This window comes from Alosa sapidissima, chromosome 22 (assembly GCF_018492685.1).
Source record: "Alosa sapidissima isolate fAloSap1 chromosome 22, fAloSap1.pri, whole genome shotgun sequence".
NCBI lineage: Eukaryota > Metazoa > Chordata > Actinopteri > Clupeiformes > Clupeidae > Alosa > Alosa sapidissima.
In genome coordinates, this window is record NC_055978.1 from 15,999,462 (window position 1) to 16,016,961 (window position 17,500).

At 43.5% G+C, this 17,500-nt stretch overlaps 2 protein-coding genes across 4 annotated transcripts in view; one reads left to right on the top strand and one right to left on the bottom strand.

Annotated features, from left to right (window-relative positions):
* Window positions 1-3,642, top strand: part of ccdc3a (coiled-coil domain containing 3a) — a 12,543-nt gene extending 8,901 nt beyond the window's left edge. For all 3 annotated transcript variants that reach the window (XM_042078824.1, XM_042078826.1, XM_042078825.1), the window contains one exon: window positions 2,185-3,642. In XM_042078824.1, coding sequence (XP_041934758.1) covers window positions 2,185-2,499 — 315 coding nt within the window. In that variant the 3' untranslated portion in view covers window positions 2,500-3,642. The remainder of the gene's footprint in view (window positions 1-2,184) is intronic.
* A 7,213-nt stretch (window positions 3,643-10,855) lies between these two features.
* The window catches only part of camk1da (calcium/calmodulin-dependent protein kinase 1Da), a 67,825-nt gene continuing 61,180 nt past the window's right edge, over window positions 10,856-17,500 (bottom strand). Inside the window, exons 7-11 of the mRNA XM_042078449.1 lie at window positions 17,498-17,500; window positions 17,039-17,117; window positions 13,769-13,856; window positions 13,043-13,421; window positions 10,856-11,240 (exon numbers count right to left, since the gene is read on the bottom strand). The exon at window positions 17,498-17,500 is cut by the window's right edge and continues 110 nt beyond it. Of these exons, the coding sequence (XP_041934383.1) occupies window positions 11,119-11,240; window positions 13,043-13,421; window positions 13,769-13,856; window positions 17,039-17,117; window positions 17,498-17,500 (671 nt within the window). The 3' untranslated portion in view covers window positions 10,856-11,118. The remainder of the gene's footprint in view (window positions 11,241-13,042; window positions 13,422-13,768; window positions 13,857-17,038; window positions 17,118-17,497) is intronic.

Genomic DNA, 17,500 nt, shown 5'->3' on the forward strand with positions numbered 1-17,500 from the left:
TGTATTGTGCACTGGACTGGGGTTAGGGACGGTCATTGGCCGTGTAATCTCTGGCTTGCCCCAACATTCTGCATGTGGCGGTGTGGCTCAGTGTGCCTAGCGAGGGCCCCAAACTCCAGTGAGGGTGAATAAACACAACCCACCCGCCCACCCACCTCACAATAGTCCTCTGATCTCCTCCACACACCGCCCCCAGCCTCTACAAGTACACTCAAATAAAAAAATAAATAGTTCAGATCAGTTTTGTAGTATTCAGTAGTCTGATTGTAACACATATTACTGCACACTTATACATATACATGCACAAATACCATGAATGCTAATGCACACACAAACACATTTTGGACACATACAATGTCTGTCAATCCTAACCCACACACACACACACATACAAAGGGACATGCTGTGTCTATCTTCCCACTACCTGCACATTCACAAATATCAAATATGATTAGATATGTTCTCTCTCTTGTGCACACTTTCTTGCTGTCTTTCACACACACACACACAGTCACAGGCAGGGGGCCTAGAGAATAAAGCAGGCAGTGGAGGGGAAGTGATGGAGCTGACAGGAGATGATGTCATGAATGATGCGCGGCGCTGTGTGACCTGCATATCTCGAGTGCCGCAGTGGCGGCAGCAGCAGCAGGAGCCTCGCGCTCGCTCTACTTATCTGACCACACTTCACCTCAACAGAGGGGTCAAGAACTGGCCAGCGTTGTGCCCACTGAAGCTAGATCCCACTCAGGAGTTTTGTCCATGGTTCTTTTAAGACTTAAAATACATTTCTATTACATGTATTCATTCAGCAGACACTTTCATCCAAAGTGACTAACAAAAGAAGAGGAATAACATTCAGGCTACAATGCAGAGGTGACCTTAGGTAGCAATTCATACAACACTGATCAATACTATATACCACTATGTAATCAGCAGTAATGGGGCAGCCGTGGCCTACTGGTTAGCGCTTCATACTTGTTACCAGAGGGTTGGTGGTTCGAACCCCGACCAGTAGGCACGGCTGAAGTGCCCTTGAGCAAGGCACCTAACCCCTCACTGCTCCCCGAGCGCCGCTGTTGTTGCAGGCAGCTCACTGCATCAGGATTAGTGTGTGCTTTACTTCACTGTGTGCTGAGTGTGTTTCACTAATTCACACACGGATTGGGAGACCAAATTTCCCTCACAGGATCAAAAGACACACACACTCTTTCCCCCCCCACACACACACACACTTATTATGCCCAAAATGTAGGCTTGGACAATAAGAACTCTAAGTCTGACCCTGTGACGTCTGAAGACTGAAATTGATGGAACAAACTCTACCTTCCCTCTCTTGTTCTGTCTCTTCAATCAATCAATCAATCAATCAATGTATTGTTTTTAAGGGAGTATTACCATGTAACATGGTATCAATGCACTTTACAAATATAAAAGTAAAGACAAAACATTCAAACAAGCAAAATTGTTACTAGTTCTATTAATTTATTAGTAAAAATGTATGAATACAAATTTTAATAAAATAAACAATGACTAATATATTACTCATTATTCATGAATAATGAATGAACAAAAACATTTGATTGCCTCCTGGCCTCCAGTACTTCTTTTCACCCTCATATGTATCTTTTGACTGTCACCATCTGTCACTCACTCCTCTGCTCATCTCCTAACCTCCCTTTCTCTCAGCACTTTCATTCCATCCACTCTTTTATTTCCCCCTCAAGACCCCCCCCCCCCCCCCCCCCCTCACTGTAATTTTCTTGTATTTTTGCTGAAGTGTCTTCAGTCTATTGTATTACTGAGCTTTGGTAATACTGTATCCAAAGAGTCGTGCTAGTAAAGCAACTGGAATTGAATGAAAGGAGTTTTGAAAGCCAAAGCCTCTCTCCTTGCTCCCTCTCAATTAATTTCAAGAAAGCTTTATTGGCATGAACGCTTCAGTAACATTATTACCAAAGCTCTATCACACACACAAACACACACGCACACACACACACACACACAAATATGTTGAGCAGAATTGGAAAATCAATACAGTAAGATAAAGCAACAGAAGATATTTCGAAACAATTATAACAAACATACAAGGAGTTGGCTGTATCCTTATTTTTGTTTTGTTCTCCCTCTTTCCCCTCTCCCTCGCTCCCTCTCTCTCTCCCTCCCTCCCTGTTCCCTCTCTCCCAGCTGCTGTGTTCATCGGTGCAGCAGGTGCTGTTCGAGGAGGAGGAGCGCGTGCGTGTGCTGACCGAGCGCACGGCCGAGCTGGAGCGTCGCAACCGGCAGCTGAAGGAGCGCGTGCGCAAGCTCAAGCGCTCGATGCGGCGGGCGCGCAAGACGGCGCGGCAGGCGGAGCGCGAGCGTCACGAACTGCGCGAGCGGCTGAGCGCGGCCGAGAGGAGGGCCGGACACCACCTGAACGCCATCTCGCCGCACCACGCCGCGCCGCAGAAACCCAAGCAGACCACCCCGCGGCGCTCCAGCTACATACAGGGACTGTGAGGAGATGGAGGCACACACACACACACACACACACACACACACACACCCACACCATCAGTGATTCACCTGGACTGTGAGGAGACATGAGGACACAATTCACTTAGTAGGTCTATCTCACACTACACACACACACACACACACACACACACACACACACACACACACACACACACACACACACAATGTTACACTACCTACATCCGAGGTCACACAGGTTTACACACACGATCTCAGCATCCTCTCTCACCTCAACATACCACCCACACATAGATATACCACACCTATTGCATTCACCACACAGAGACTTAAAGGATTGATTCTCCCAGACACTGACTTGACACCATCTCACCCAAACCACACACACACACACACACACACACACACACACACACACACACATATACACACACACACACACACACACACACACACACACATTGAGATTGTTAATAGCCAATAAGACTGCTGGGCAGTCTCTGGATGTCTATTGGTCTGTATTCATGCTATATCTAACTCCTTCTCCTCTCTTGTTCCATAACTAATTCTCTTTCCTCTCTCATTCTACATCTTTCTCTCTTCCTCCATTCATCTGTGAATCTCTTTACTCTCTTGTTTCCACTGCTTTACTTCCTTCTCTTTCATCGGGTTCTCGTGTTTCACCATGTCCATCTGTAGATTGTAGAGAAATGCATCCATTCATATCCGTATGCTGCATCGCTTGGGCATTTACCACATGCATATTGACACACACATAGACATGGTGTCTATCACTCTCTCATATCCTTTTACACTATACACACACACACACTTGCACAAGCGTGCAAATGCACACACATACACATACATAACACTTATCCTTACACATAATGTTCAGACACACACACACACACAATGCTAAAAGACATTGAAAAGCACCAGAGGAACTTTCTTTGTTCCCCAGTCTAGAACTGGAGGGAACTTAATTCCATTGTCATGACTGAATGAGTAAATGACTGAGTGAATTTTGGATGTTTGAAACGAATAATGTGTGAAAGAGGACGATTCATTTGTTCATAGATTAATGATGTGCTGTTGTTTTTATACCTGTATATGATTCTGTACTTAGCGGCATATAAAGTGTTAATAAATACCACTGTCATCTTTTTTGAAGGTTTATATATCAATGCCAGATACCCTCACTGACTTTGTCTGAAGTGAAAGAGGGAATTATACTTTGTGTGTGTGTGTGTGTGTGTGTGTGTGTGTGTGTGTGTGTGTGTGTGTGTTTAAGAGAAGATGGATTTGTGCTTATTGGATTACTCTGGAATTCTGGGCTCGGAAAGGTTGCAGCGAGGGATGGAATTCTGGCAGTTCTGAAGGGAACAAATGAAACTGCTACTGTTACATCACAAGTCAGTCTCTCTCTCTCTCTCTCTCTCTCTCTCTCACACACACACACACACACACACACACACACACACACACACACACACACACACAAAAACATACACGGACAAATAATCTAATGCATTCCTGCAGAGCTGTCCCATCGTAGTCCTGAACACACACACACACACACACTGCTGATTACCAAGTCATACCCGGGGTGTGTTATGCAACAGGTTTATGCAGCTGGATTCACTCTGACTAATGAGGAACACATTTAGGGTATCCAACCCCAAGAGCTCCTGCATCCCAGAAATAAGAATTTTCCCAAGGAGGTGTATGAGGAGACTAACAATAAATATTAATGCACACACACACAGTAAAAATATACAAACACATACCGGTGTTTCTTGCTCATAAATTCACACATATGTACTGGATCAAATATCAATGTTACATCTTTTCCAAAATAAGGGACTATTTGCATTGTCAAACACATAAACACTCTAAACCCCATAAACACAGATGAATCATCATACACATGGAAACGCATACACAGACAGATAAACAGATACACAACCTTGCTTGTTTCCCCCTGATGTGCAGGTCTGGGCTAGTAGCACCGTTGTGTGGAATGTGTTCCTGGGACCAGGTAGAAGCTGGTACTTTTCCCAAATAATGATCCAGTTCATTCCGGTAATATAATCCATCTTGTTTTGTGTGTGTGTGTGTGTGTGTGTGTTGGAAAGAGAGAAGTGTGTGCATGTACTAGAGAAGAAAAAAGTAAAGTGTGTGTGTGTGTGTTGGTGTATGTGTGTGTGTGTGCAAGAGAAAAAGTAAAGAGTCTGTTTGTGTGGGAGAGACAGAGTGGGAGAGCGATGATGGTCTCTAATTGATTCTAATTTTCAGAGCGGGCTTCCTAAATGTGTTTGGTGCCTTGGGTCCTGTGAATTAGTGATGAACTCTGATTCACCAGCTGCTCCACATTCATACACACAAACACACACACACACACACACACATAATGGTATTAATGTTAATCAGCACATGGTCTACTCCAGCACACAACCTTAGTCGACCTCAGTCTTGGACCAACCACCATCTCCCACCCGCGGGACTCACCTGCTGCTCAACACAACTCCAGTAATTGAGCTAGACTCTCTCACTGCTCAACAACAAGCTTCCTGTGAGTGTAAGTGTGAGTGTGTGTGTGTGTATGTGTGTGTGTGTGTCATGGGGATCTTACTCTCTGTGGGTCCTCTCTTTTCCATCTTATTTATCTTTACACGCACATACACACACACACTTGTCTCCTGTGTTGGGGGCCTGTAATTTGAGATATTGAGAATTTGAGACAGAGATATACTAAGCCTCTTGGCTCAAACATGGCCTGAGCCCTCCATTATTTCCTGTTTGTATCCAACTTCAGAGCATCCCAGACAGTCCATTCACCCCAGTCATATTACTCACCAATGTCTCCCCATAATATGAGGCAAGTGTCTTGGAGCCCTCTGGCACATATATAGATATTACCATCACTCAGCTCCAAAGTCTAACTATTACACAAAGTCTGCCTCTCTCAGCAGGGTCTATGTGTGTGTGTGTGTGTGTGTGTGTGCGCGCAAAAGAAATAGGAAGAGTTAGTGTGTGTAACTAGGTGTGAAAGAGGAAATAAGTGAGAGATTATGAATGGAAAATGTGTATGTGTGATGGTGCATGTGTGTGAAACTGAGTGTTTTTTCCTGGCACACAGGTGACAAAAAATGTGTGAGTGGGAGATTAAGACCCAAGATTAAGACCTGTATGTGTGTGTGTGTGTGTGTGTGCATGCGTGCGTGTGTGAGTTCACAAGGCGATGAGTGCATATTGGTAAGGGAATGTGTGTGTGTGTGGTGGGAAAGTGAAGGGCACAGTTAAACCAAATTCACTCTTAATCTCTAGCCCATGGAGACCAAACACCAGCCCGTCCAAATAAAGCCCAGAGGCTCATTCCCACTAACGACCACACATCCCTCCAGAACAGTTCCAACTCTGAGATGGAAAAACAGCTACTCTGCCTTTCCACACCATTACCTCATAAAGACTCTCTCTCTTTCACACACACTCTCTCTCTCTCTCTCTCTCTCAGTTCACAGCTACAGGGCCCTGCACCTGCAAACCCTAGCCAGGGTAGCCTACACAGATCTCTCAGACCAGGGGAACCTCTCCTGGCTGAAGGGACCAGTGAGAGCCGGTCCATTTTATGCTTGTAAACTCCGTTTAGAGAGAAAAAAACAAACAAAACATATACAGAGAAATACACGCATGAATGAAATGAAGTGGCATTTGTCCTGAAGTGTTTTTCATTTTCCTTGTTGAGAGAAATTTGAAAAAAAGGTTCCCTCCCTCCCCAACCTCCTTTCTCCCCCCCCCCCCCCTGCAGGCAGATTAAATGTGCTAAATATTCAGAGGCTGGACAGAGCAATCTATTTCCTGGCTCTCGTGGCGGTGTTACAGGCCGTGATGGAGAGCTGAGTGTGCGGGTCAGAGGAGGTAAATTGCATTCATCCATTCAGACTTTCATTCAGGCGCAGATGCTGCCAAGTGCTGAGAGGCGGTTGGGGATCATCTGCACAATGGTGGCATAATATTGACAGGTATTAGAGTGCTCACAGGGGGCCACAGGGAATATATCCAATGTGTGTGTTATTTGTGACTGTGTGTGTGTGTGTGTGTGTGTGTGACAGATATTAGGCTGCTCGCGAAGGCACCGGTGTCCAGATGGGAATGGATCTAATGTATGTGTGTGTTTATGACTACAAATGTGTATTTATTTTAAGCCTGATAAATACACGCCACTGTGATGGCTATTTGTTCCTACAGTATTACCAAGCACGGAGACATTCCAATGAGACACATATGGACTTGCTTAATGGTCATTCAGGATTTATTTGAGGGTAAAACAAAAACAATCGTTCATTCTTCCCTTGGTGTTCAGCATGATAGAAACTCTTGATATGTGCACATGATTGTCAAAGGCATCGGATATACAAGCCCCATTATAACACAAGTTCCACATCACAGTAAGGTTAGTAGTATTGATATGTTGCTCCCACATACCGAAATATGGATTGTTGTCATCGTCACATGCAAAGAGTATATATTTCACATTTCACTGGGTGTGTTTTTAATTCGTCTTTTTTTAGAAAAAAAAAAACGTTTTCTGTCTCAGATAGGGTTGGCATGGAGGTTCCAGTGAAAGTGATATATGGTGGGCTGACATGGTATTTATCACAAGGCCCTATATGCTTCATAACATAGAGATATACAGTTACGTGGTGAGGGAATATCAAGTTATGCAAACGTGTGGGATTGGAAGTTTTCTTTTTTCTATACAAAGCAATTTCTGACATGCTTGTATTTCATTACAAAAAAAAGATACATTTTTGGACGTTCATGGTTTCTCATTAATGAGATTTTTGAAGTCAGTTGTTTTCGTTTTTGGCAAGCTCTTGCCATGACAAAGTCAGTTCCAGTAAAGGTTGCTTAACGCACGTTGCCATGGGTGACACTGACCTGTCAATCACAGCTTTCAGTGGATGTTTTTTTTCTCTTTTTTTTTAAAGGAGGCAAACTCAGCACCTGAGCTTGGAGGAGACACAAGGAAACTTCCTCAGCGGAAAAACACTCCGTGACACACTGTCCCAAAACCTAGTGTCGCACTGCAGTCTATGTAAGAAAAAAAAACATGACTTCATTCCACTTCTACTAAAACATTTAGAGCCAGACCGCCGACCCACTGAAAGGCCTAGTCCTGAGCTAATCCTGGGGTCAAAGCTCAGGTTCAGGACTGGACTTAACCCAAGTCTGGGAGCAGTGATGGCCATCGATGGCATATTTGCTCCAACCATTCACTAAACCAGCCGATCATATGTAGCTCAATTCTTCAGCCAGGTAGATCAGCTAATAAGTGATATCACTTGTGTTTAGTGCACAGGCGAAAGGACACACACGGCAGGATTTCACATTTCTGAAGCCGGGGCTGTTCACCTCTGTCTGAAAGTGGTGACCCTGGTTGCATTACAGAGCCAATACTGGACTAAGTGTGTGAAACCCCCTTTCCCAAAAAAGACAGATCGTTAACAGGAGACACGTGCACAGCATTAGACAAGAGGGAGGAATGGACAGCGGGTTTTACAAGCATTGGTTAGCATTTCATTTGACACGAGATTGACATTCCAGTGAAAGAATACAATCGTCCACATTTCCCAAACACACACACACACACACGGACACACACTACCCCCCCATACATTCACACACAGGCACACACAGGACATTCTCAAGCTCCTTTTTTTATGTAGGACATGAACAATGGTATTCACAATCTATTTACAAACCTTTACATAGACTAGCCACATGCACATCATTAATTTCAAAACATATACAGACACCGTGATTTCCCCCCCCCCACCCAAACACAGACAAAATTAAACAGGGAAACAACACAAGAAAGAAGAAAGAAAACTGGGTTTTACACAGCATAGACAAAGTGTAAACTCTACCTCCATCCGAAGAACTGGACAGCAGCATAAATAATGGCAGATCAGTGGACGTACATAATGTGGGAGCACTATGTGGTCTATAGGCCACTCCCAGTCACTTCCCATTGAAACACCTCACAACAGATCAAAGGGGTGCACATGTCAGCCTCCACGCTCCTTTATCACAGAGTCGGAGACTATTGTGTAAATCAAACCTTATTAGTGGTAATCGAATGCAATCTGTTATCTGTGATAATCACATGTGATGTGGAAATCATTATTATGTGACGCTTAATTATTATGTGCCGCTTTTGTAGGAGCCAAATAGCCGAATCCAAAAGGACGAAGCATACTGTAGAGGTTCTGCAGAATCTGGACGGCAAGCCCTGGCTCAGGACCAGAGAGGGTAGAGTGGGCTTCACAGAGCAGGTTTACAATCTCTGTGTCCCTTTTCCTCAGCAGAGGAAACTGAGATCCTGACTAGGTTTGAGGTTTTGATTCCCATCACGTAAGCTTTCTAGAATGTTTTTATTTCCGTTCCCATGGGCACCAGCACGTCAGACAGGTAGGTGTGTGGAAGTTTTCAGTCGGTGTTCAGTCTTATCTCTGATCATTAACTGTGGAATTGGGAAATCATAAGAAACGCATCACATGTTTTGCCTCCTTGACAAATACGAGGTACACACACAACACACTCTGATATCAACACCAATGCCACAAAAATTACATTCATTTCTTTCTGTGCATCCCAAGAACTCTGTTGCAGGCATACATATTTATCATATATTTCATCTCATCATATACGGGTGCATCCATCCATCATCCGGCCATAACAAATAGGATACCACCAATATTTTGTCTCCTGTCACATTTCCATAAGAATGTCCTGCCTGTTCTGATATATGAATACACAGAAACTGATTCCATCATTGCCAGTGCTGTCCACTCCTTTGAGAACCCACATACAGACATACAAACACACACACACACACACACACACACACATACTGATACATATAGTAAACTCTCAAGCAAGTCAGAGGGGTCACTGTGGAGAAGTGTGTCGCGGCGTCCATGCAGTAGTCCCTGAGAACTCGTTAAACTGGACACGGATGACTGATGCCATGGCTTTTTTTTCTGGGGTGTCAGGGGGTGGAGGTTGGGTGGGGTGGGGGGGGTTAACTGGTTGGGGTGTGGGGAGTGGGGAAGTGAGGGGTTAACAGTTCTACCATCTTTCAAGTAAAAAAAAAAGAGAAAAAAAAAAAGAATCGATTTTATGGACCAAAAATGCCATTCTGTTGCAGAACAGGCCAAGAGAGTTCAAACCTGATGAATCACCCTGCGAAAAGCTCCACAGCTGTGTAGTAGTGCTGTGCTGCCTGCCCTATCCTAGAGAAGAGTGCTTTTTACAAAAACAAACTCACAAAGTAAGAAAATCAGTAAAACATATTGCATGTTTCCATTAACGACAAAATTATACAATGTTCCGACACCTCCCCACTCTGAAGAACGGGAACTTTTTAAGAACTTCCATCTCTCTATTATACAGTATACTGTAGAGAACTTAACTTCACTTGGACTAGTGCGACTGGTAGCTGTACACACACACACACACACACACACACACACACACACACACACACACAAACACACCCGCAGCTCAGGATGTCTGAGAATCACTTCTACATCTCCTGTGCAAATAGGGAGCAAATAAGCCCAGAGTCAGGGTACAGCACTCAACAGTCGTTTGGTACTCGTAAAGCACTTTAGCGACATGTATGCACAAAACGTGGATGCAGTTGGAACGACAAAAAGTACAGATAGAAGATGAGAAAATGAGGAGAAGTGCAGACGAAAAAACGGGGGGAAAAAAAGGACTGAGGAAAAAAACTAGCGGAGTGAGAGGAACGGTAGAGCTGGGGATGAAAACTGACGAGAAGAGAAGTTTACGCTTATGTTAAGTTGATGTCATGACAACACTGGCTCCTGAACACTCTCTCTCTCACACATACACACACTCGCACATCCACTTATACAACCAGGCAGCCTGCACCCATAAACACACACACGCACACTCACACTCACACACACACAGCTCGATGGACCTGCAAATCCAGCAGCAATATCAATTGCCCCCTGCTGTTTGTCAATAGAATATTTGCAAACAACATGTTTGAGAATCTATGTTTGTGTGTGCTTCTTTGCCTGTGTGTGATCATGTATGAGTCTGTGTGTGTGTGTGTGTGTGTGTGTGTGTGTGTGTGTGTGTGTGTGTGTGTGTGTGTGTGTGTGTGTGTGTGTGTGTGTGTGTGTGTGGCTCGATGGTGTTTTATGCCCCCAACGTCGTCTTCCAGGCAGTGCTGACAACGCTGACTTAAAGGCACCTGATCCTAAACCTAACCCCAACCCTAACCTTAACCCATGCCTAACCCTAGTGCCTTCTAGGCAGTGCTGCCTTGAAGACAACATTGGGGGCATAAAACACCAAGAAACGTGTGTGTGTGTGTGTGTGTGTGTGTGTGTGTGTGTGTGAGAGAGAGAGAGAGCTTTGCCCTCTTCTGGCATGCAGGTCCAGGTGGATATGTGTGTGTGTGTGTGTGCAATAGGCTATGGCAATCAGACAGTCCTCTGCCTCTCCGCGGCAGGGCGGGGAGTGGGTTGGGCAGCGACGAAGGTGTGTGTGCGTTCACAGCGCGGTCGCCTCCCAGCTCTCTCCCCGCAGGACCTGGCGTCACTTGGGCCCCGTGATCACCGTGGCGACAGTGGAAGGACGTGGTCGGCAGGACTCCACCCCCGCGGCCGAGGAGGAAGCAGCCAAGGCCAGGCTGCAGGGGGTAGAGGAAGGGGCGGGACCTACAAGAGACAAAGCCGCCAATCATTTCAATTCTGAATGAAATTCCGAAATAAATAAAATTCTGAATTCAAATTCTGAATTACACCAATTCTGAAAAATAAATGACATCACACAGCACTGAAGGCACAGTACAACTACAGAAATACCATAACTGCTTAAGAGACATGGACAAATAATATACAAATAAACTACAGAACATACAAATTAACAACAGAAACTAAAGATGCACAGATTCCTGTCACAAACACCACTGACAAAGAGACTACTGCAGAGAAACTGTGTGTTGACATAACACAAAGGTGAAGAATTAGCCAGAGTTCACCTGAAGACAACCATGTAGCCACAACCAACACAACTCCAATGTGAACAGGGACAAAAGTACTATATACTATGTTTATGTGTATGTTTACTTTGCTAACACTATTATCCAAAGTGACTTTACATTAGTATTAATAAGTAAGTAAATGATTAATTAATTAAGTAAGTAAATGAATTAAAGAAAAGTGAAATACATTTAAAATCACAATACTACTATCCTATTACACACTATGACTATCCTTAATACACACTAGTACTATCCTTGAGTAAGTCCTATAGTAAATCCAGCATACCTCCCTTAGTATCAACCAAAACCAAATCTGTTCAGCTGATACTGCATTGGCCAAGACCTTCCTTTTTCGTACTCTTCTCGATCTTTGGTTTGTTTTCAGAAACATGATAGCAAAAATCTGTAGCACACAATCACATCTCTACATTGTTGACCTTTGAAAGTATTTGGCTCATTCCAGTGTTCATTGATTCTGTAACTGCCCAATATCAGGCCTTGTTAGTCTTAAAAAATAAATAAAAGTGAATGACTGTTCATGTGTCCTTCTACTCAAAACTCAAAAATCAGCTCAGTTCCAACACTTGCAACGATAAATTACATTAAATGGATATCTCACTGTAAAAGAATCCATAAGCATATATCTTTTCCATTTAACACATGCTGACAATGTTACAGTAATATTCAAAGCTACATCACAAGCTACAAAGCTATAATGTTTCGAGATACCTTTCATCAATATGGTTGTTTTCTACCTGTCTGTATTGTCACTTTGTCTTATTTCATATGCGTGTAAGTTTGTGGCATTTCTGATCCACTGATTTTGCTGAAATGTATTTCATTCATGCTTACGCTTTTACTATGTCAATGGATATGTAATTGGTTGTGTGAAACTCAATAAAAATAATTGAATATATATACCTTTCATCAATATGATAGCATCATAAGTTAATCCTTTCCTAGTCTTGGACGCTAATAGAGCAGGTACTCACACGATGCGAGTAATAGACTCCCCCTGGACAGGACACTAGTCCATCACAGGTTAGCATCATACTGAGTACATAATACAGAGTCACAACTGCCAACTGACACTTCACAAGATACAGTACTAGGCAGAGAGAAATAGTTAAGGTCTCTTTTCATGATTTCGCAAGGTGACATTGTGATTGTGACAGGTGCTATGCAAACTAAAAGTAGTATTCTTTACCCTGTCGGCAGTAACAGTAACAACACTAAATATACGTAAAAATAAATACTGTACACATCACACTTCCCTCACCCTTATTTTTATATATTTATATTTACTTTGAGATATTTTCATATATTTATATTTCAACATATCCATCTTAATTCATGTTTAAATCTGAATATTTCCCCAGCAATGAAAATCACTTGAGACTCTTAACGCTTAAGACTGTCAAATAAGAGAAAATCAGACAAAACATGTGACTCCTGAGAGATCGGAGGCCAACTTACAGTCCTTGCAGGGCACAGAGGTGGCGTCCGGGACGGGACTCTTGAGATGTACGGCGTTCTGGCTCTGCCCGTGGGCATGGCTCAGCGGCATCTGGTTTGGTGTCATCTGGACGGGTGTCTTTGTCTGCGCCAGTGGCGTCTGCGTCTGCGTCTGCGTCTGGTTTGGTGTGGCCTGCAGCGTCTGCAGCGTCTGCAGCGGCGGCGTCTGGTTTGGTGTATGGCTCTGGCTCTGGTTCTGGCTCTGGCTGTGCGCTTGGCTTTGGCTTCGGGTCGGGTTGGTGGCGGCGCCGTCTATGCTGCTGCCCATGCTGCTGCTCATGCTGCTGCCCAGCTGCAGCTTACGCATGTGCCGCACTACTGCCGTGGCATTGAATGCTTGCTGTGGCACAGAGGAGGAAGACAATAGAGTGAGTGAATTAGAGGGCTGTGTCGAGGTCATGCAAATATACTGGGTGTGTTGTATATGTATCTATACAGTAAAGTATACGTACACATTTTATACACATTTAGTGAATTTTCAATGTTCTGAATTCTCAATGACTGACACTACCAAAGGACAAATATGAATGCATACACACACAAACGCACGCACACACATGCATACACATACACACACACACACACACACACACACACACACACACACACACACACACACACACACACACACACACATATACACACACACATACACACACACATGCACACACGCACACACACACTTACTCTCCATTTGCTTTTGGCGAAGTTCTTGCGCATTTGTCTGCTCACGGACTCGTGGATATTTTTGCACAGAGCTGTGTCGCCAGAGATCCTGCAACACATACACAACGGCTCTCATTTATCAATCAAACCAGCACAGGCCTGAGCGCCGGGAAAATCTTATGTGTGATTCATGAGACTTTCAAATCACACCAATTCCAGCGTAAGAATGAACGTATGTGGATAAATGTGATAAATGTGGTGGCTGAAAGCAAGCATCATTTAAATGTCATACCTCTACATATTCTCAGTGTGGAGGCCTAACCCCTGTAGTGTACAACATGGCCCATAAAACACCCATTAAGGGGACATTTTCTTACCTCAACATACCAACTCTGATGTCGCAAGTTGGGAAAATATTGGGCTTTAAGTGTAAAGACGTTGTTTTGCAGACAGAACATATCATGTGCTACTAAAGTCATTAATGTAACAATAGCCGCATTGACGTTTTTTTTGTCAATCAGATTGAAATGAATCTGATTAAAGATTTCAACCAAACTGTTTACATGAACACTAAATAAACCGATTGGTGTTTAATCTGCGTTTACATGGAACACGCATTTAATAATTTAGAAACTCCTAGATGTATTGCCGGTTGCCGCCATGGAAACTAATGTTGTTTACGTCACTGTGCATCATTAGCACATAGGGAACACCTGCGCAGAAAGAGGAAATGTACTCCAACAATCGGAGTACCTGTTTACATGGGTGGATTTTTCGATCGATCAGATTATCAGAACGGAGTGCACCACCTCTCTTGATCCAATTGGAAATTTAGTCGGATCGGGCTGAATCCGATCGGTTTTATTCCGATTGAGCCGTTACTCCATGTGTAATCAGATTAAGAGTGTCAATGTAAAGGGGCTATTGAGGTCCTGCTTAAACCCTCTCTTCACCACCTTTCCTCCACCTGAACCACTCTCTACCCCACCCCTCCCTCCCCTCCACCGCCCAGAGAAGTCTCCCTCGTTAGGCTGGCGTGCTCTCTAAATGTGAGTCAGGGGAGGATATGCTGATTGGCGCTTAGTGCCTGAGAATGGCTGATGGCTCATTAGCCACTAATTGGCCCGCATTCATTCAGGAGATTTCCCCCTCTCGCCACTGGTGGCCCGGCTCCACAGAGCCAGAGGGGAGCTCGCTAACAAGACAACGGGATTCAGGCACACTCACGCACTCACACGGGAGGCCTCGTCGGGCGAAAAGAGCCCACAACGTTTACGTCATGCCAAAGATGGAGGAGCTATCCAAAAAGTCATGCAGAGCACAGATAAAAAACTTTTTTTTGTATAGTTCATCCAGTCAAGAAACCAATTATGACACTGTCAGTTGTTCTGGGAAGTGCAGTCACACAGTTGTCATGACAGCAGGGCTGTAGTCAAGACCACCTTTGTCGAGTCCAAGACAAGTCCAAGACCAGGACTAGTCGAGACCAAGTCAAGGCCGAGTCCAAAGAGGTTCGAGTCCAAGACAAGACCGAGTCCAAAAAGGTTCGAGTCCGAGTCAAGACCGAGTCCAGGATAGGAAAAAAAGTCTTGTGCATGACAGTATCAAGACAATCATTTTGGGTTATTATTATTATTATCTAAAAGCAAAAACAGTGTGAACACACCCAGGATTTGTAAGTGTAGCCATTCCCCTTCTCCAATATTATTATAGGGTCAAACGATTCAAAATATATATTTTGAAATTAATTAATCTCGATTAACTGCAATTAAAAAGTTCCTAAAGACTAAAGCTTCTTAAATGGCATATTAAATACAACATAAATCACAAAATTAATGAGTAACCACAAAGGTAAAAGTAAAACACTTTTATATTATTTAAATGATAATACTGACACAGTAATTGTGTTTTAAAGTATTAATTTCTTAAGAAATACTACACATTTGATGCTGTTTAACTCATTTGTAAATGGTGCACTGTCACTTTAAGCCCATTGTGGCCACGTTCTCATAATGATCTTTTTTTTACCAGCTCCATTGAAATATAGCCTATAGCTAGTACACAAGCTCTAATATTGTTTGTACCACATGTATTGTACAATATTAACAATGATAAGCATGATATTAAGTTGGTATAAACAGTTTTCATTCCTTTGGAAATAGAAGCATGTAATGACATGATGCTAGCTAGACATTTTCTGTTTGCAATTAAAAGTGAATGATGAGCCTGAGCCAGTCACCTAGCTATCTGAATGGAATGTGTTTCAATCGGCATAATATGTGCTTCATGTAAACAAATTATTGAAGACTTCAAGACTCACCAGTTCCATTACACAAAGGCAAAGACAACTCTTCATATTTTTGTCCATTTTTCAAATCACAGTGAGTGCAGCCTACATGTCATACATGTTTATAACTGGTCAGTAGTGGAAATCGGATAAATCCGCAATCTCCTCTAACCTCGTCTTTGTTGCCTTCCTTTTATAAGTTTCTTATATTAAAAAGGAGATATCAATTATCATCAACAACGACAAGCCAGCTGGAGCCTGCCAATCGTTTTCTCTCCTTCTCGTGTGCGCTCAGACGCGCTCTCAATTAAATGGAGTATGTTCAAGTTGGATCTTAATGGAGAGGACCCGAAAAGTATCGTCTTTATGTAACTGTTGCTGTTGGTGGATTTTGACATTGTAAACGTTATCTAACAAGAGTGAAAAGCAGTTTGCAGTAAAGCTACTATTTGGCTAAATGTTGGTTCCTCTTTATCTTCAGCTAACTCCACAGACAGTAAAATAAACTCTCAGGCTTGCGGTTTTAGGTTTTGCGGCTTCCGTTACGTGACATCAGCCCCCCACAAAGGTAAACACTATTGAGTGTTTTGTAACGCATTATGTATTTCAAAATGAATCGCGGCGATTAACACGTTAATTTTGATGGCCCTAAAGACACCTGGACTCGGTCGAGACCAAAAGCCATATTTGGCAAGACCAGTGGCCGAGACCGAGACAAGACCAAGTCCAAATACTAGCGAGTCCGAGACAAGTCCGAGACCATAGAAAAACGGTCTCGAGTCCGGACTCGAGTCCAAGACCGGACTCGAGTACTACAGCCCTGCATGACAGCGTTGCACAATAGCTTTCAGAGCAAGCCGAGAGTAAGACAGATTCAATAACAAGACAGAAAATGGAACACCTGCTAACAGCACAGGTGAGAGATGTCACATGAAGCCTTTCGTCAGGGTTGACACTGGCTCAATAGGTCAAAGGTCGTGTTCCATCCTAGAGGTCACACTCACCAGGGATGCCGAAGCGCTTGGTCACATGTGTATCTTTTGGCCGGGTCCTTCTCCATCAAACAGCTAATGAAGTCTTTAGCTGTAGACAGAAACACAGACAGCCAAGAGAGAGATATGTTTATGTGTAAAGCTTCTGCAAATTATATCCAGACAGAAATACACATGTGCATGTGAACAACACACACACACACACACACACACACACACACACACACACACACACACACACACACACACACACACGCACACACACACACACATATACACAAGGTCTGTATTTAGTCACAACTTGTTTCCATCACACCAGGGCATGTTTATCAAATACCAGTGTGACTGGTCAGCACTCTTTCCTGTAAGGCTGAAGTCTGGTTCTGCACTGCTTACTGGAAACGGCTGGGATTATCTCTCTCTCTCACACACACACACAGACACACACACACACACACACACACAGATTACCAG